The 21,650-nt window shown below is 40.1% G+C and overlaps 1 protein-coding gene across 1 annotated transcript in view; it reads right to left on the reverse strand.

Moving 5' to 3' along the window:
• ptpn13 (protein tyrosine phosphatase non-receptor type 13) overlaps positions 1 to 21,650 on the reverse strand; it is a 260,769-nt gene that overhangs the window by 2,428 nt on the left and 236,691 nt on the right. The window contains exons 39-44 of the mRNA XM_072253123.1: positions 13,067 to 13,152; positions 12,649 to 12,743; positions 10,531 to 10,679; positions 6,361 to 6,451; positions 5,010 to 5,347; positions 3,809 to 4,024 (exon numbers count right to left, since the gene is read on the reverse strand). Coding sequence (XP_072109224.1) covers positions 3,809 to 4,024; positions 5,010 to 5,347; positions 6,361 to 6,451; positions 10,531 to 10,679; positions 12,649 to 12,743; positions 13,067 to 13,152 — 975 coding nt within the window. The remainder of the gene's footprint in view (positions 1 to 3,808; positions 4,025 to 5,009; positions 5,348 to 6,360; positions 6,452 to 10,530; positions 10,680 to 12,648; positions 12,744 to 13,066; positions 13,153 to 21,650) is intronic.

Raw genomic sequence — 21,650 nt, forward strand, 5'->3', positions numbered from 1 at the left:
TTTTATATTTGCATAGTTTCCTGTCTTTTGCATACTGTTTGTACTCCCTGTTGGCGCCATCTTTCATTGATTCTGCTATGGTTTTTGGATTTATTGAGTATGCCACAAGAAATTGAATCTCAGAGTTGCACGTGGTGACATATATTCACTTTGATAATAAATTTACTTTGGATTTTGAGGCTTTTTCCCAGCATGCTTTTCTTTCTACATTTGCCTTTGGTAAGTGCAAGACTGTGGTATTACAGAAAAAGTGCATTTGGGCAGTGGGCTCCACTTGGCAAAATAACATGCAAAATATGCACGTGCCTTTTTAATTCACTTCTGTAATTTCAATTAATCCTCATTACCTGCAAACCCTCTCGTCGTTGGGACTTCTACGTACTGACGAAGGAAACCGTGAACACATTTGACAAACTCCAGTCCTTTACAGTATGGGATTCTCAGTCAATCTGTGGAAACTTAAAATTACCTACTATAGCAAACTTACGTTACTGCCGTGGCATTTTCCCTGACTAGTAACACCATTCCTCCTCCTTTAATCCCTCCTGCTCTGTCACGTCTCAAACAACAGGACCCCAGAATATTGTGCTGCTCCCCCTGCAACCCTCTCACTAATGGCTACACACATCATAATTCCAGGTGTTGCTCCATGCCCTCAGCTCATCCGCTTTTCCAGTGCTTCTTGCATTGAAATATACGCAACTCAGGCCACTACTTGCACCATGCACAATCCTTTGGTTCCTGACTCTGAGGTCTTACCAACATCTGCCTCCACAACCTCTCCACTAACTGTTCTGGCACTCTGGTTCCCATCTCCCTGCAACTCTAGTTTAAACCCCACCATGCAGCATTAACAAACCTTCCCACTAGGATATTAGTCCTCCTCCAGTTCAGGTGCAAACTGTCCCTTCTGTACAGGTCCCACTTTCCCTGGAAGAGAGCCCAATGATCCAAAAATCTTAAGCCCTCCCTTATACACCAAGTCCTTAGCCATGTTAACTGTATAACCTTCCTATTTCTGGCCTCACTAGCATGTGGCTTGGGTGCAATCCTGAGACCACAACCGTGGAGGTCCTGCCCTTTAACTTAGCACCTAACTCCCTGTGCAGAACCTCATCACTTGTCCTACACATGTCATTGGTACCTATGTGATCACGACCCCGGCTGTTTACCTTCTCACTTAAGAACGCTCAGGACTCAATCCGAGATGTCCTGGACCCTGGCACCTAGGAGGCATCATACCATCTGGGAATCTCATTCTCGCCCAGAGAACCTCCTGTCCATTCCCTTAACTAATGAATCCCTTATCACCACAGCATGCCTCTTCTCCCCCTTCCCTTCTGCGTCACAAAGGCTGACTCAACACCAGAGACCTGACCACTGTGACTTTCCAGTGTTAGGTCAACCCATCCAACAGTATCCAAAGTGATATACTTGTTGTTGAGGGGGATGGCCACAGGGGTACTCTGCACTGGTTCCTTCACTCCTTCCCCTTTCCTGACTGTCACTCACTTTCTTGTGACCTGCACCTTGGTTGTAACTACCTCTCTACATGTCCTATCACTCCTTCACCCTCCAAACGATCCAGAGTTCATCCAGTTCCAGCTCCAACTCCTTAACACAGATTGTTAGAAGCTGGCAGCTGGATGCACGTCTCACAGTTGTAGTCGTCAGGGAAACTGGAGGTCTCCCTGCCTTCCCACATCCCACAAGAGAAGCATTCCACTTCCCTGCCTGGCATCTCTACTGTCCTAACTAAGCAGATGCAAGGAAGGGAAGGAACAATAAAACTTAACCTCAGACAGGAGAAAATCTGCAGATGCTGTAAATTGAGCAACACACACAAAATACTGGAGGAACTCAGCAGGCCAGGCAGCATCTATGGAAAAAAGTGCAGTCGACCTTTCGGGCCAAGACCCTTCATCGTTCAGAAGGGTCTCGGCCCAAAATGCCAACCATACCTTTTTTTTTCCTTCCATAGATGCTGTCTGGCCTGCTGAGTTCCTCTGGTATTTTGTGTGTGTGTTGATAAAACTTAAGCCTCGAAGAGCTAAAGCCTCAAGATCACCACTCTGACACTGTCAACTCAGACGATGGCCACTACTCTTACCCCCGCCTTCCTTTAATTTGCTGTTGCTGGTCAATCCCAAACATGGATTGGTCACTGGCCAAAGCTCAATTATGCTGCCACGATCTGCCACTACCTTTTCATAAGTTGAAACAGATAAAGAAAGAATGGTAGCCATTTGGAATAGTAGGTTAAGTGAATGCATGGTAAACATATGGAACCTGATTAGCGAGGGGGCACAGAATTAGATAATGGGGGTGTTGCTGGGGCTTGGATAAAGAGGGGTGAGAGCACCTGGATTGATCAGAAGAAAGAATTTGAATATCCAAGGTTCACACTTCTGGGTTATAGATGACCAAGGCCAAACACAAGGTGTTATTCTTTGAGTTTATATTTGGCCTGACCCTGGCACTGGGGAAGGCTGAGGGCAAGAAGGTCAGAGTAGGAATGGGAAGGGAAGCTGAAATTGCGAGTGACTGGGGGCTCAAAATGGACGGCACAGAGACGGCATAAGAGTTCTGCAAGGAATTTAAGTGCCTTGACTATTGAGTATTGGTGAAAGTCTAAGCCACAGAACTACATTTAGGAAGACTGGTGGTTTTGGGATAGTGTAGAAGGTAGTCATAGAAAGAGTGGACAGCCAGTGCCTTTCTCCCAGGGTGGAAATGGCTAATACGAGGGGGTATAATTTTAAGGCAACTGAAGGAAAGTATAGGTGTGGATGTCAGAGGTAGGTTTGTTTGTTTCATATAGACACCGTGAGTGATGGGTGTATGGAATGCACTGCCCGGGTGGTGGTAGAGGGAGATACATGAGGGGCATTTAAGAGATTCTTAGATAGGCAAATGGATGAAAGAAAAATGGAGGGCTGTGTGGAAGGGAAGCATTAGAATGACCTTGGAGATGACTGAAAGGTTGGCACAATATTGTGCGTTGAAAAGTCTGTACTGTGCTGTACTGTTCTATGCCAAGTTTTGTGATAATGTCACCATAAATAGCCCAAGCTTGGATAGGCGTCTCTTGTTTCCATGATAAACTAAGTACAGGTTGGCCCCCAGTTGCTTTCTAACAAAAAAAGACCATTTAAAGATTTGACTTTGGGGGCCCGAGCCATGACTTTTTACTGGAAACTACAACTTGTCCCTATATTCATTCTTTCATGTCCAGCATACATCTCACTAGATACTCTTCCTCAGAGCATACTCTTCTGTTCCTTAATGATGTGGTGCAGCAACTCTAGGAATCCCAGATATCACCTATGGCAATGGACTAATGTGTTTCCCAGGTATTTTCTAGCAATTATTGTCAACAATTATCAAGATAATGATGGGAACGTGTGGATCATCAGCTGCACAATGTACAGATGAGTTTACCTACTTTTACCACTGACCTTTACAATAAGAACCCACCTATCCCCACTGGCTTGTATTTTGACTTTTATTCTTGTAGCTTACCAATATTTCAACAGAATCTCAGTTTACAAACTTAAAATTCCATTACCAATTCTTCACAGTTTGAATAATGTAACTGCATTTTGTAATCTTAATTTTCCTTTTTTTTAAAAAAAAGATATCACATCTTTTACAATACTTAAACAAGTTTAATGGTTATATTTCCAAAGGTAAATTGATAATGACATGCAAAATTATCTTTTGCTGTGGCAGCCTGGATTATATCTTCATATCCTATGACTGGGTAAGAATAATTTTGTATGAAACATTAATTTAAAGTTATACTTACATCAAGACCTTTGCCTATGAATGTCAGCACTGCATCTAGACAAATAAGAGTCCCAGAACGACCAATCCCTGCACTGCAGTGGGCAATTAAGGGCCCAGAATTTTTGATGCACCTCAAGAAGGTGAGAAAGTCGACTAATTGTTCTGGTTGTTTTGGAGTCCCATGATCTGGCCAGGCAGTAAAGTTCAGATGAGTAATTAGTCGTGATTCGCCACTCTGTATAAATAAAAGAATTGTTATCAGAATTCAAATCACAAACCAATCATCATCTAGAAGCAATAATCAAATGGAAATGTGAGTGCAGTGTCCCTTTGTACTTAAAACCCTGTTTCGTTATAGTTCCAATGATTTAAACCCATCAGATTCAGATAATATATTAAAAAAAAGGTTTGGCAGCCTCCGTGTGGAGGCGCATGTACTGAAGTATGAGGGAGAAAATCAGCTGTTGAGGCCAATTGGCTTCAGTTCAGACGAATTCAACAGCTGGCACCATGGGAACAATATAGCTAAAAGCAAGGAGCTAGCCATCTAACTTGCTGCAGCACTTTGTGCTACAGTGCACATTACCAATTATCAAGCTGTTCTGTGCTATTATAAAGAAACAAAACAGCATAGTGTATTATAAACACATGAGATGCTGAAAATCTAGAGACACACATACAAATCGCCAGAGGAACTCAGCAGGTAGGGCAGCATCTTTGGAAGTGAATAAACAATCGATGTTTCGGGCGGAAACCCTTCATCAGGACTGGTAAGGAAGGGGGGAGGACGCCAGAATAAGAAGGTGAGGGGATGGGAAAGAGCACAACTTAGATTGTGATAGGTGAAGCCAGGTGGATAGGGGAAATGGGGGATGAAGTAAAAAGCTGCGAGGTGATAGGTGGAAAAGGTGAGTGAAGAAAGAATCTGATAGGAGAGTTGAATGGACCATGGGAGAAAGGATGAGAAGCAGCACCAGAGTGAGATGATAGGCAGGTGAGAAGAGGTAAGGGGAGAAGAGTGGACAATTGAAGAACAGGGGGAAAAATTACCAGAGGTTGGAGAAATCGATGTTCATGTCATCAGGCTGGAGGCTACCTAGGTGGAATATAAGGTGTTGCTTCTCCAACCTGAGAGTGGCTTCATTGTGGGAGAATAGGAGTCCGTGGGTCTAACATGTTGGAAAGGGAATGGAATAGTGTAAATACTACTTTGTGCCTACCCATACATCATTCATCTCAATTTTCCGAATAATAAATTCTTTCAGTAGTTCACTGCTCCGAAGGATTATCTTCATTCTGTTATTTATCATCATGGATTGGCCCTGAAGCTCTGGCCAGTATCTTTGACACTTGATTTTTGACCCTTCGACCTCTAGGGTCATCATGGCGATGACATTAGATTTCTGTTCCCAAACCATTTGCCAAAAGTCTGCCACTGTGTGAGTTAGTGGTCCTTGACATGCAATATATGTGCATTCTTTCTTATCCACAGGAATCCTTATAAAGCTGGCATTAATGTATCCATGCTCTGCTCCAAGAGGGACCCGTGTGCCATCATCTATAGTTAAAATATAAATAATTGAACAATTTTTAAAATATTTCATATATAACTATCTAATCAATGTTAAGACAGAATTATGTGAATTATACAAAAAATCAAAGATTCAAAGTACATTTATAATCAAATTGTAAATTATACAACCTTGAGATTCGTCTGCTTACAGGCAGCCGTCACAAAGCAAGAAACCCAAAAGAACCCAACTTAAAAAAAGACCAACACCCAAAAGAGCAAAAGAGAAAACACAAATCATGCAATAAATAGAGGCAAGCAACAGCATTCCGAATCAAATTGAGTTCATAAATATAAAAGTAACTATGTTTGATAAAATTATATGAAAAATTATGATGGTTATACATTGAATTCAGTCTTAAAATTGTTTTTATGAGTAGAACTGATGAAGGGGACAAGGGAATAAAAATAGAAAATACTGGAAACACTGAGCAGGTCAGGTAAACCCATGGAAAGGGAGAGCTTCAGATCAAGAAACCTTTTATTTCTTCTGAAGGTTCTGAAGAACTGCATTCAAAATTAGGAGATCCATTGTTACCAAAAGTTCAGATCTTAGATGAATGGTACAGTGTATTAGTCTTACAAAGAGTGTGTGTACTGAATCGGTTCTCGTTACAAAGATCTAGCTAGTCACCATTCCTTTACTCCTTTCCCATTTGTCTGGTCCTTTCTACACAGCAGAGATCCCTGACAATCCCAGTGATGTTACTGCAGTAACATTTAAATGAACCCAGTCTTTTAAAAAAAAAGTGAATTAAAATTGTGAAACATCCAATAGTTCGGAAAATCTGCTGGACAGACATAACCAAAGTCCTAGACATGCCAGATCAATGATGTTTTACTACATTGGAGGCTGTGTGGGAATTTTGGACTGGTTAGCTTTTACTTAAGGTTGTCATGTTTATACATCTAACATCTTTGATGTATACTAAATGATTGTTATTTATGTACCAATCAAAGGATTACTCATTTTAAAATATAAAAAAATACTTTTTACTTACAAGGCAGTATATTTTTATATCGGTTCTTCCTCCGATTTTCTTTTGTTTGTCCAACTAAACATCCATCTAAAGGTTTCAGGTCCTGTAGAAGCTATTGAAATATATCATTTAGATTAATAAAGTATAATATTCTTTTACACAACACTGCCTCATATCTGATTAAAAACTCTCCTGAGACGACGATTCCCTCATTGTAGACTTCCCAGCAAGGAGAAACACCTTCCTATTTGCAGATTAGATAGACCTGCAGAATTCTGTATGTTTCAATGAGGACTCCTCTGATTCTTCTAATCTCTCCTCTAACAATAATCCTGCCATCACAGGATTGTACAATTTTCCAAGAGTCTCCACTTAAGACTTTATACAAATTACAGTAAGGCATCATGCTCCTGTGTTCAAAACATCCTTGCAATGGGACACCATTTGCTTCCTTGAACGCTTCCTGCGCTCTTGATGTCTTCCTTCAATATCTCCGGTCCCTTTGCCCTAATCTATCATCATTTTCTAGTGCTGGAGAATTTATACTTATTTACATTGCCCTGCATCTTCAATTGCACACTCACTTAACTTACTGTCTTTTTTTTTAAAATATAATTTTTATTGAGTTTTCAAAAAAACATGAAAAGATAGTATCTACCCTCCCCCCCTCCCCTTAACCCTCCCCCCCCCCATATATAGTCCTACCAGAAAAGAAAGAAAAGAGAAAAAAAAAGAGCCGCCTGGGTATTGGAAGGTTTCCACATGCTCCATGGGATTGAAAATAAAATTGGTATACTTATTCGTTACTTTCCCCAAGGGACCAAGATCTTTATCGGAGCACTTAAATATGCCATCCTATCTTTTGTAAATAAGGGCGCCAAATATTCAAAAATGTTACATATTTATCTCTTAAATTGTAAGTAATTTATTTTTTGTGGTGTAATATATAATTGGTATAAAAAGTTATATTATACTAATCTAAGTCGAACATTTATTGTATTTGTCATACTGTCAAGGCACAGTCTTGACCAATTTGTTTCATCAATATTAATATTCAGATCTGTTTCCCATTCTTGTTTTGACTTAAAAATTGCTACTCCCCGCTACAACAACACTACCCACCCAATCTATCTTTAATTCCTGATGTTCTGTTTCTGTTAAATGCGTTTCCTGTAAAAAGGCTGAATCTATCTTCATTTTCTTAATATGTGTTAAGATTCTTTTTCTTTTCACTAGTCCATTAAGCCAATTAACATTAAAACTCAAAAAATTCAATAAATTAGTCATTATTTTTAACAAAGTTACTCCAATCTAAAACATTACTTAACTTCTCAACTCTCATAGTTCCTTGGGGAATCTCTTTGAACTTCACCATGTTGCTATGTGTTCCCCCCCCAACCATCCAGGCAAAAAGAAAAAAAAAGATAGATGAGATATAAAAAAAAGAAAAATCAAAATACCCCCCCACTAATGTTGTGAATGAAAGGATACACAACACTACCCCCCTCCATTTTGCGGGTCGTGGCTAGAGCCACGCTTGCACACATGATTAGCGTAGCAATTGATCAGTGCTTCTTCCAGCTCCCCGGTAACAAAAAAAATTATATATATATAAAAAATTAATGTTACTATTCCCAACTAGTATTCCTCAAATTTTAACCTTACTTCCCCTCCCTCATATAATTAGTAATATATTTATATATTTATCCGCCTTAAAAATCCAACAAGTCCATTCTTTGACCCAGTCTTCTTCTTCAATCCATCTCACTCCCCTGGTTTTGTTCTTGTACCTGGTGAATATTCAGAGAGTCTTGCACAAACTGCTCCGCTTTCCGGTAATCATCAAAAAATCTTTTTTCTCCACCAGTCAAAAAAATCTTCAAGGTTGCAGGGTAACGCAATATAAAATAATAACCGTGATCCCATAGGATTTTTTTCACTGGATTAAATTTCTTCCTTCTCTTCAAAAGTTCATAACTTATGTCAGGGTAGAAAAAAATTTTGTTCCCTTGAATCATCAATGGCCCTTTTCTATTCTTGGCAGCTCGAACAGCTGCCTGTAGAATCCTTTCCTTGTCTTGAAATCTTAAGAATTTTATTAAAATTGCTCGTGGATATTGGTCATCTTGTGGTTTTGGTCTTAGAGCTCTATGTGCCCGCTCAATTTCAATTAATCGGTCCTCCTCTTTCATTTGCAAAACTTTCGGGATCCATCTTTGAAAAAATTTTATTGGACTTCCTCCCTCCATACCTTCTTTAAGACCAACAATTTTAATATTATTACGTCTACTAAAATTTTCCAACATGTCCACTTTCTCCAAGAGTCGATTTCTTTCCGTGTTCCAGACAAGCAGATCATTTTCTGTTTTTTCCACTCTATCATTAATACGCTCCATTTTTCTTTCCATCTCCTGAAGCTTCTTATCCATTTTATCCTGTCTCTTCATAGTTTTATTATAGCACATCTTCATGTCTCTAAGCTCTGCTCTTACTTTTCTTACTTCAGCCGTTAATTGAGATAAAGCCTCTCTTATGTCTCCATCATCTCCTTTAGTTCCAATCTCTTCCAGTTCTTCCTCCTCTTCATCTGTATTCTCTGCGGTATCCGATTCTGACTCTGAGTCACTTTCAGTTGCAGTGGCTGTCGGTTCTTGTAGTTTGAGTTGTATCGATTTGCGCATGCGTTCTTCTTAGCGCATGCGCATTTCCGGCACCTTCTTCCGAGAGACCGCTACCGCCGCCATTGCTCCCTGTTCTACGGCGGAGATAGAACGCATCTCCTCCAAGAGAGATCTAACCTGAGTCCGAGGCTCCATCGCGGCGGCTTCGCAACAACAGACTTCTTCTGTTGCGGTTTAGGAGGCATATCGTAAAGTAGCCTTGCAAAGTTATAAATAGTTTCCGGAAAGTATTTATTAACTTTGTTTTGTTTAAACGGTACTTTGCTAATTTTTTACGGGAGAGCTGGATTTACACGTCTCAATCCCACGCTATCACGTGACGCCCCCCCACTTACTGTCTTAAAGCCTCTTTATTTCTTCATAACTCACAATTCCACCCAGTTACATTTCATTGGCAAACGTAGAAGTATTACATTTAACCCCCTCACCCAGATCATGGGTATATATTGTAAATAGTCTTGCTCAAAGCACAGATCCTTGTGACCCTCTTCTTACCACAGATTGCTACGCTGAACAGGGCACATTTATGGATCTGTTGGGAGGAACAAACTCATCATTCATTTCTTTGCATCTTGCCTGTCAACCAATTACCAATCCAAGTTAGTATAATGCCAGCGTCATAGAAGGGTACAGCACAGAAAGAGGCCCATTCAGCTCACGTAGTCTATCTTGAGCCATTTAAGCTGCCTACTCTCATGGACCTGCACCTGGGCCATAGCACTCCATATCCCTACCATCTATGTACCCATTCAAACTTCTCTACAACGTTGAAATCAAGCTCGCATGCACCACTTGCACAGGCAGCTCAGTCCACACTGTCATGACCCTCTGAGTGAAGAAGTTTCCCCTCATGTTCCCCTTAAACTTTTCACCTTTCAGCCTTAACCCATGACCTCTGGTTGTAGTCCCACCCAACATCAGTGGAAAAAGCTTGCTTGCATTTACCCTATCTATACCCCTCATAATTTTGTACATCTCTATTAAATCTCCTCTCAATCTTTTATACTCCAAGAAATTAAGTCCTAACCTATCCAATCTTTCCATCTGAGGCCCTCCAGACCCGGCAACATCCTAGTAAATTTTCTTTGCACTCTTTCAACCTTTTTACATCCTTCCTGTTGCTAGGTTACCAAGACTGCACACAATACTCCAAATTAGGGTCCACCAATGTCTTATACAACCTCAGCATAACATCCCATCTCCTATACTCAGTACTTGGACTGATGAAGGGCAATGTGCCAAAAGCTTTATGACCTTATCTACCTTAATCCCACCTGCTTTGACATTGCACAGCAGCCTAATGAGATTTTAAAAGCAAACTTTTAAAAACTCAAATAAAGCACACCCATTAACTTTCTCCCAGTTACATTCTCAAAAATAAAAACACTCCAGAGAGCTTCTCAAATACAACTTCCTTTCATAAATCTAGGATTACTTTTCAAATCCCATCTATGTGTTCTGTTACTACATCCTTTATAATAGACTTCAGTACATACGTTTGAGAACATACCTCAAATTCTTGCATAGGAATCTTTTGTTTCAGCAACCCATGTAGTGTTTTAATGATCGCCTCCAGTTTAGAGCCTGTATATTGACTCTCGGGGGGAACCTTCACAACTGAAAGGGCAACTAGCTTCTTTCCCGTGACTGGACGTTCTTCTGTAGTATAACAAAGAAAAAAGTGATCAATTTATAAAGTAACATAATCACTGTGAACAAAGTACAGCAATACTGTGATTTAGATATTCTTATTGCTAAAAACTAAAATTCAATAGTTTCTGGTGCACTTCATAAGTTACCGAAATTAACATAATTAATTTTCTTATGAATTAAAGCTTGCTGCATTTAGTCAAATGTAATTACATACAGAAATACACATTAAATTATATCCCATTCTGTAGCAATGCAGAGTATAATATTATTTCAGACCAGCTATGGGGTTGCTCTTAATATATTGATAGAAGCCCTTAGGGATTTTCCTTCACTTTATCTGCCAGAGCAACCCCATAGCTTCTTTTAGTCCCCATGACCTTCCTCATGTATCATCACTACTTACACTTCTCAAACACCTAATTAGTTCTTTGCTGCCTATACCTGCTATGCAGCTCTGTCTTTTTCTTCTTAACCAGGGCCTCAAAATCACTTGAAAACCAAGATTCCCTAAACTTTTTAGCCTTGCCTTTTATTCTAACAGGAACTTACAAACTTTGTACTTTCAATATTTCGCTTTCGAAGGACTCCCACCTGTCGAGCGTCCCTTTGCTAGAGAACAAATTATCCCCATCTACACCTGCCAGTTTCTTTCTGGTGCCATCAAAATTGGCCTTACTTCATTTTCGAATCAGACCCATCCTTCTCCATAATTATCTTGAAACTAATGGAATTATGATCACTTGATCCAAAGTGCTCTCCTACACATACTTCTGTCACCTGCCCAGTCTCATCCCCTGGTAGGATATCCAGTATCGCACTCTCTCTAGTTGGGACTTCTTTGTATTAAGAAACCTTTCCTGAACACATTTGATGAACTATCCCATCCTGTCCTTTTACAGCATGGGAGCCCCAGTCACTATGTGCAAAGTTACTATCACAACCTTATTTTCCTTTGAAATGCCTGCCTTCTCTCTACAAATTTGTTCCTCTAAATCCCGCTGACTATTGAGTTGTCTATAATGTAATCCCATTAACATGGTCATCCTTTATTTAATCCTCATTTCCACGTATGTAGCCTCAGTAGTCCTCCAATCTGTCTTGTTTGAGCACTGCTGTGATATTTTCCCTGACAAGTAGTGCAACTCCTCCCCCTTTAATACCTCCACTCCACCATGTCTAAAACAAAGAAATCCCGGAACACTGAGCAGCCAGTCCTGCTTCTTCTGCAAGCAAGTCTCACTAATGGCTACAATATCATATTTCAATGTGCTCTAAGCTCATCTGCCTTACCAACAAATCACCTTGTCACTCCTTTTTTTTTGTTGCTATACTTGTACGATTTGGATTGGGGCAGACTGTCTCTGCAGCTTGACGTTAACAAATGATGCAGCGGTAGGTTGAACTGGACTGAGATGACCTGAATATGCCTGGACTGGTTCGGTGTTTTATATTCTCTGTCTCTTGCTCTTTTTTTTTGCCGTTTGCACAATTTGTTTCTTTTTTTATTGTGCGTTAGGGGTTTGCTACCTTCCTTTGAACTGGTTCCATGGTTATTCCTCTTTGCTTTGTGACTGTCTGTGGGAAGGTGAATCTCAGGGTTGTATACTGCATACATACTTTGATAATAAACGGACTTTGAATTGAAATAGATGCAACTCAGAACATTAGTCACAACATGCCCAACCTTTCCGTTCCTGTCTATGAATATAGGTTTCCCCACCACCACTTCACTAGCTGTCCTGGCACTCTGGTTCCTTACCACCCTGAAACTCTAGTTTAAATGCACCACCCACCACCCCCACCCCAGAGCAGTGCCAGCAAACCTTCCTGCAAGGATATTTGTCCCCCGTCCCTTTTCACAGGTCACACCTTCCCTAGAACTGAACCTAATGATCCAAAAAAATTTGAAGCCCATCCTCCTGCACAATCAGTATTCTGAAATATAACATAGCTCATTAAAATAATAGTAGTTTACCTTCAGATAAATGGGCCTGCTGAAGAGAATCAATTGGAGGTTCTTCACTGCCCCAGGTAATCTCATCCTCTTCTGTGTTATTCAGGCTGACTAACCTACAGCGTTTCAATAATCACACTGTTGTTATTGTCAGCAGAAGTCTATATTTAACAGGTCATAACATTATTGGATAACCATATTTTATCTTCCAGCAATACAAAATCAAATTGAAATCAATAATTGTTTGACAAACATATTTTCTTCAAATATGCAAGTGCATTTTGATATACATAGTTGACCGTAAATTCGAGTTTGGAATTTCATTTTGCAGTCAAGGAAATTAAAATATCTGATTGGACTTTGTGTCAAGCAGGTGGAAATTCCAGGTCATTTAACAGCATAGCCCTCTTTATTGCTTGAATCATTTAACGTACATTACCTTTCTGAGGATATATCTTTAACAGAGGATTCCTGGACTATATCTTCTATATTTGTTGAAAAATGGCAGCAATACTTCCTTGCTGGCTGTAACATTAAAATAAATATTAAAATAAATTAACATTAAAGAGAAGCAAAATTAAAAAACACGATCAATAAATGTAATCCCACAAAAACAACTGCACTATTTTCTCAACATAGATAAACTTTGATAATTATTGTTTGTAAGCACACAAGGCTCACCTGAGTAGATGAAACTGAACTATTGATCCAGGTTTTAAATGGGGATTGTAATATACCTATTGGCATGGCGATAAGTGGAGGGGTTGAGCATAGCTGATGGGAGAATGGTGAGGAATATGCAGCCACCAATAAGACATTGTACAATGCAGAGGAGCATTAATGAACAATAAACACAAGAGATTCGGTAGATGCTGGAAATCCAAAGCAACACACACACACACACACACACACAGAATGCCGGAGGAGCTCAGCAGGTCAGGCAGCATTCTTGGAAATGAAGGAAGAGTTGACGTTTTGATTTGAAACCCTTCTTCAGGACTGAGAAGGAAGGAGGAAAGATGCCAGAATAAAAAGGTGGGGTGAAGAGGGGAAGGAGGATAGGTAGAAGGTGATAGGTGAAGCCAAGTGGATGGGAAAGGTAAAGGGCTGAAGAAGGAGGAATCTGATTGGACAGAACAGTGCAGCATAGGAGAAAGGGAAGGAGGTGGGACCCAGGGGGAGGAGATAGTTAGGTGAGAAGAGGTAAAAGGTCAGAATTAAAGAACAATGAAATTCATCAGTTATACAAGGACACCAGAGTAAAAGTAGGGCAGAAACCCTTGAGCAATCCTGTACTGCAAATCTACTTTCTTCTGTGATGCCCGTTACTTAATTCCCTTCATGTTCAAGAATCTGTTATTCTCAACAGTTAAACACCCACAACTATCGCAACTCAATCCTAAATGGTTGACCCCTTAATCTGGAAAAATCTGCAGCAGAGCTTATCATTCTAAAGTACCTGTAAACAACAGATACTCTGTTAACCTTTCTCAGGTTCTTTTAAGTCTCAATCAGATCACCTTGGTAATCATGGTATGATCTGCTGATCCCATCAATTAATGAGTATACTCACACCGCAATGACTCCAAGATAAAAACATCTTTCTTCGGGTATGGAAAATAAAACTACACACAGACGCGTCCTCAGTAAAACTCTATATGATTACAGAGGATGATGCTCTTCATGTCTGCTGAGTTTTTTTATTGCCAGGATACTCCTCATTGACACTGCCCCACTCCTCCTCAACTACCTAGGACTGTCAATAGAATTGTTGGCTGGGATCTGATGGCACCACTATGCAAGAAGAGGAGGAAGAATTTGAAATGCAAACACTGACAAGTACAGCTGCTAGAGCATGGAACAGACCCCTTGAAGTTGTAATTAAATGCCTAGTAAAATGTCATATCCTCTTCAGGTTCCTTTGGCTATCTAAGAGATTCTTAAATGCCTCTATTGTATTTACCTCCACTACCACCCCGGCAGTGCATTCCAGGCACTCACCTCTCTGTGTCAAAAACCTTAGCCCACACATCTCCTTTGAATTTACCCCCTCATATTAAATGCATGTCCTCTAGTAGAAAACATTTCAACCTGAGGAAAAAACACTGGCTGTCTATCTACCCTCTTGTATGGCAACACTTGAGAGCTATCCCCAGCACATCTGTGGGAGTGTTGGTTGTTAATTCAAATGACACACTTCACTGTATGTTTCACTGTACATGTGGTAAATAAACCTGGATCTTATAAACTACTATTGGGTTTGCCTCAGCCTTTGCCGCTCCAGAAAAAGCAAAGCAAGCTTGCCCAATGTCTCTTTATAGGACATGTCCTCTAATCTAGGCAGCATCCTGGTAGGCATGCACTCTCGCCAAAGTCTCTACATCTTTCCTGTAATGGGGCAACTGGAATTGAATGCAATACTCCAGAAGTGGTCTAAGCAGAGTTTTATAAAGCTGCAACTCAACACATCAAGTTATGAGGGCAGGCAATGTGAAGGGTCCTGGTCATTAACAGTGTACTGTCTCTTTGCATTTGATCTCCCAAAGTGAAACCATTTGCATTTGCCTGAATTAAACTCCATCTGCCAATTCTCTGCACAGATCTGCAACTAATCTATATCCTGCTGTATCCTTGGGCAAAATTCCACAAAACCATCAATCTTTGCATCATCTATGAACTTAGTGGTCACATGGACTTCTAACCACAATACGTCCTTACTGTCTTCTACGTGCAAACCAATTCTGAATTCAAACAGCCAGGCCACCATGGATCCTAGGTTTCTTAATCTTCTGGATGAGCCTAGCACAAGGTACCTTGTCAAATGCCTTACTAAAATGAATGAAGACAACATCCATTATTCTCAACAGTTAAATACTCATCAAACACCTTTGTCACCTGATCAAAAAACTCAATCACATTAGTAAGGCACCATTTGCCCCATATAAAGCCATGCTGAATGTCTCTAATTAGACCATGGTTTTCTAAATGCTCAGTGTTTTCTAAATTCTAAATGTTCTCTAAGAATCTCCTTGAATAGATTCCTTACAACTAATGTGAGACTCACTAGATTATTCATAATTTCCTTATTGAATAATTAGGGCCCTACTGAATAACACTTACTACTTATCAGTATTCTGATAACCTCACCTATGCCTAGACAGAACACAAAGATCTTGATCAAGGCCTCAGCAATCTGATCTCTTACTTCTCTCAGTAACCTGAGTATATCCCATCAGGCCATGTGGACTTATCCATCTTAATGTTCTTCATTTACTCTAACACTACTTATTTCTTTTTCTCAAAATGTTAGCACGTTTCACACTGCAAATGAAAAATACCACCTCAACTTCCAAACTGACAGACCAGCATGCCAAAAGCCTTCTTCACCTTCCTTTCTACTGGTTACACCACCACATATACTTGTGCTCCTAGGTCCCTCTGTTCCATAACACTCCTTAGGGTGCCACTACTCCCTATGAAAGTCCTCCGCTGGTTTTACTTCCCAAGATGCAAAACCTCGCACTTATCTGTATTAAATTCAATTTGCCATTACTTGTCCCACTTATCCAGCTAACCAAGGTTCCACTGTAATTCTTGATAACCGTTTTCATTAACTATCATATCACTTATTTTGGTATCATATGTAAACTTCTGAACCATTTTTAGTACATCCTCATCAAACTGTTGATATAGATGATAAACAATAATGGGCCCAGCATTGATCTCTGAAAGCACACCACTGCTCACTGGTCTCTAGCCTGAAAAACCATCTTCCACCATCACACTTTGCTTCAGATCATCAAGTTATTCTTTATCCAACTAGCTAGCTCTCCTTGGATTCCATATGTAAGGGTTTCTTCTTTTATGTTAATGCTAAGGTGAATAAAATGGCTTCTCTGTACTGTTAACTGCTGAGGTAGTGGTTCTCTATAGCAGCATGCTCGGGTTATAATTAGTGATAACGGGACTTGTATTCATTTGCGAACCAATTGGGATAGATGTTATTCTTTATGTCTGTGTGAAAGCTGTTAGTTTGTGCAGGCTTGTGGGAGAAGGTACGAAGAGAATGAAGAGAGAAGGCGTGGCTTGAGGAGACAGTTGCCGGACCCTCTGGACCTGGGCTTGGGGTGGGAGCCCAGGGGTCGACGACAAGCGGAGGAGGATCAGTGAAAAGGAATCTGTGAGTGAGCTCCAACATTTGTGCACTGGACATATTTATGAGATTATTGGTGCCTTTTATTTGTTTTCTTTTTCTTTTGTTTCTCTACTAACCCCATACTTAAATATAAAATCTTAATCATTTAACCACACATTGTGGACTATATGTTATTTTGGGGTACTGATGTTACAAAGGGGACACACCACGCAGCATCCACCCAAACAACAGTGCTAATGTTTGGCCGGGTAGGGGGTGCCATCCCTGAGATCATGCCACTAGGCAAAGTGAGTCTCACACATACAATCTAACCTTTCAGCACACCCTACTATTTGAAACCTTATCAAAAGCCTTTATTAGAGTAAAGCCAAGTAAGCTACATCTACCACCTTGCTTTCATAAATCTTCATAGTTACTTCTTCAGAAAACTCGATCAATTTTGTGAGACATGATCTCCCATGCACAAAACCATGCTGACTAATCAACCTGTCTTTTATAGTATGCAGTGCCTATAAAGATATTCACCCCCTCCCTTGGAAGTTTTCACGTTTTATTGTTTTACAACCTTGAATCACAGTGGATTTAATTTGGCATTTTTGACACTGAACAACAGAAAAGACCCTTTCGCATCAAAGTGAAAACAAATTTCCACAATTTGGTCTAAATTTATTACATTTATTAAACACAAAATAATTGATTGCATGATTACCCACCCCTGCAGCAATTACAACCTTGAGTCTTGGATAGATGTCTATCAGCTTTGTACTTCTGGACATCTCAATTTTTCAACTTTCTTTACGAAACTGCTCAAATTCTGTCAGATTGCAAGGGGATTGAGAGTGAACAGCCCTTTTCAAGTCCAGCCACAAATTCTCAATTGGATTGAGGTCTGGATTCTGACTTGGCCACTCCAGCATGTTAACTTTGTTCTTTTAAGCTATTCCTGTGTAGCTTTGGCTTTACGCTTGGGGTCATTGTCTTGCTGGAAAACAAACCTTCTCCCAAGTCACAGTTCTTTTGCAGACTGCATCAGGTTTTCCTCTATGATTTCCCTGCATTTTGATGCATTCATTTTACCCTCTACCTTCACAAGCCTTCCAGGACCTGCAGCAGTGAGGCATCCCCACAGCATGATGCAGCCAACTCCATGCTTCACGGTAGGGATAGTGTGTTCTTGATGACGTGTGGTGTTTGGCTTACACCAAACGTAGCAGTTAATCTGACGGCCAAAAGCTCAATTCTGGTTTCATCAGATCAAAGAACCTTCTTCCAGCTGACTTCAGAGTCTTCCACATACCTTCTGGTAAACTCTAGCCAAGTTTTCATGTGAGTTTTCTTTTCCAACAACTGCCTTCTCTTTGCTACTCTCCCATAAAGCTACAACAACTGGTTAAGCACCAGTTGTTGAGTGCACAGTCTCTCCTATCTCAGCCAGCGAAGTTTGTAACTCCTCCAGAATTGCCATAGATCCCTTGGTGACCTCCCTCACTAGTCCCCTTTCATGGTCACTCAGTTTTTGAGGATGCCTGCTCTCGGCAGGCTTACTGCTGTGTCATGTTCTTTCCATTTCTTGATGATTAACTTCACTGTACTCCAAGGGATATTCACTGACTTGGAGACTTGGAAGTTTTCTTGTATCCATCTCCTGAATTGTGCTTTCTAATAACGTTTTTGCGGAGTTGCTTGGAGTGTTCTTTTGTCTTCATGGTGTAGTTTTTTCCAGAATACTGACTCACCAGCAGTTGGACCTTCCAGATACAGTATTTTTACTAAAATCAATTGAAACATCTTGAGTGCACACAGGTAATCTCTATTTAATTAATTATGTAACTTCTAAATCCAATTGGCTGCACTACTGATGACTTGGTGTGTCATACCAGAGGGCGAATACTTATGCAATCAATTATTTCATGTTTTATGTTTGTAATTAATTTAGATCACTTTGTAGAGATCTATTTCCACTTTGACACAAAACAGTCTTTTTCTGTTGATCTGTGTCAAAAAAGCCAAACTAAATCCACTATGATTCAATGTTGTAAAGCAATAAAACATGAAAACTTCCGGTGGGGGGAAGGGGTGTTGGTGGTGGTGAATACTTTTTATAGGCACTGTACATTAACTCTTTCATATATCTCAGCTAGAGAAAAAAAAAGTTCTCAGGACATCAAGAAGATTAGTAGCCTCTATAATTTTATCCAAAAATAATCCCATACCTGATAACATAGCACCTTTCAGCAGTGCAGTGAAGCACTGGCCAAGATTATATGATGTAATCCTGCACTTTAATCCCAAGAGATGAGAGACTAACTCAGCAGATGTGAACATCTGTCACAGCTCACCACAATTCTTGCCCACATTTCCCATGCAGTGCATTAAAGCATAGAAAATGCCAATAAACACAGAATGACTCACAAAATTTTAAAAAACTGTTACCATCTGTCATCTCATACTTCCATTTCCTCTGTAATCTTTGAACATAACGTTGCTGTCCTATTTACTGTCACCCAATGAAAATTTCTTCTTAAAAAAATTCTTTTCATATCTGAAACACTGCCACCCCTTTAATCAAGAAATGGAAATAATTTGGCACAGCAGTTAAACTGCCTACAGATGATGACGAATCTTTCTTCTCTTTAAACTCAACACAGGCAAAAAACTCTTTTGACCAATCCATTTAATTCAGGTGTGGTACATATGCTTGTCTCTCCAATGGTCCAGTATAATTGTAATGTTTTCTGTATCCAATGCCAAATACAACATTTTAACATTAATTTCATCTCTTTCCCGGGCTGGAATACATGCAGCAACAGAGTTGCACGAGCCATTTGCTGTGGCGTGATCCTCAACTATCTCGGCAGCTCAGTTTAAAACAGTTAAACTTTATGTAAAAAACTAAAAATTAATAATTTGAGAAAAAATACACACATTATACATGTGTTTATTAAAACATGAATATGCACAGAAAAATAAAAAAAATAAACGTATCTTTTCCATTACGACCAATGATCCCATTTGTATGAAGGGGGAAGAGGAGGATGCAAAATAGATATGCCAGCAATGGCTGGTATAAAACTGATGAAGCAGATGCTGTGTATCTGGCCCTTTGCCTCAGCAAATTGTGGAATGCCTCAGGACTTGGCAAATAAGATCAAAGTTGAGGTTGTGCTTGTGTTAGAATGATACAGCCTCTAGGAGCTGAATGAGTATGCGGAAAAAGCTGCGAGACTGTTAGGATTACTCAAATGGTGAGAATACTTAAATTTGCAATAGATATTCACATTATGGGAATATGGTGGTAAAGTGATATTAGAAAAATTCAATCGCAAGAGATTGCAGATGTTGGAAGTCTAGATCAATACTCACAATGTGCTGGAGGAAACAAGCAGGTTAGGCAGCATCTATGGAGAGAAATGAACAGCTGATGTTTTGGGGCTTCATGAAACTGGTAAGAAAAGAAGGCAGAATAAAAGGACAGAAGAGTAGCAGGAACTGTTAAATGATTGGTGAGAAGGAGACGGTAGGAAGGTGGGGTTGAGAAAAGGATAACGTGGGAAGCTGCGAGGTGATAGGTAGTACAGACAACGAGCTACAGGAGGAATCTTAAAGGAGAGGATAGCAGACCATGGAATAAAGGAAAGGAGATGGTGAACCAGAGGAAGGAAGACAAAGGTAATGGGTAGATTATAAGAGTGGGAGAGGGAAAAGAGAAGAGATAAAGGGGCTAGGGGGATACAAGAGAACAAAGGGGTGGGGGGTAACATAAGAGAATGGTTACCTGAAGTCAGATAAATCTCTGTTGATGTCATCAGGTTAGAGACTACCAAGACAGAGTATGAGGCACAGTTCCTCTAATATGTGTCTAGCCTCAACGTGGCAGTAGAGAAGGCCATGAACAGTAATGTCAATATTGGAATGGGACGTGGAATTAAAACTTCTAGGATCCCACCGGAGATGGCAGAAGTTGTGGAGAATAATGTATTGGATGCACAGGTTTATGGGGTGTTATATGAGGACAACGGGGCATTTTCTGAAAAAAAACAGGACACCTGAGATGGAAGGTCTCATCGCAGATGCGCTGGAGAATTAGGAATTGGTAAAGGGAATGGCATCCTTTGAAAGTGACAGAGTGGGAAGAGGTGTAGTTGAGAGAGCTATGCAAGTTGATGGGTTTGTAGTACATGTTGGTGGATAACCTAGCTCCTGAGATGGGGACAGAGGTCAAGAATGGAGAGAGAGGTGTTGGAAATGAACCAAGAAAATATGAAATCGGGATGGAAATTGGTAGCAAAGTTGCTAAAATTGACAAGTTCTGCATGGGTGCAGGAAGCAGCCCCAATGCATTTCAATGCTTATCAAACAAAAGAACACTAGATAAATTAAAGGAATACTTGACCAGACAAAATGACTGAAGAAGTGCTCTACTGAGATAGCAGCCCATTCCACCAGGCTGTTTATAATTGTCCCATTAATATAGATGCCAATTCAGCATACTGAATAATCGCTTTTACATTAAAGTTTTTTTTTTAAAAAGTAATGCACACGAATTGGGTCTGGCTGCAAGATCACAACTTATTGCCCATCTCTAATAAGCTCCTTGAAGATGGTGGTGGGACAACTTCTTGAATTGCTTCAGTCAAATAATTCAGGCACCCTCATATCTTATTAGGCAAAGACTTACATGATTTTGACCCAGCAGCAGTGAAGAGAAACTGTAAGCCAGGATGGTGCATGAAGGGAAACTTGGGAGATTCTTTTGTACCAGCTGGCCTTGTCCTATCGAGTAGCAAAAGCTGCAGTTTCTTTTTAAGATGCCGGCAAATTGCTGCAATGGATTTTGTAGATGGTACATATTTTTACCATGAGGAGA

This window comes from Mobula birostris, chromosome 3 (genome assembly GCF_030028105.1).
Source record: "Mobula birostris isolate sMobBir1 chromosome 3, sMobBir1.hap1, whole genome shotgun sequence".
Lineage (NCBI taxonomy): Eukaryota > Metazoa > Chordata > Chondrichthyes > Myliobatiformes > Myliobatidae > Mobula > Mobula birostris.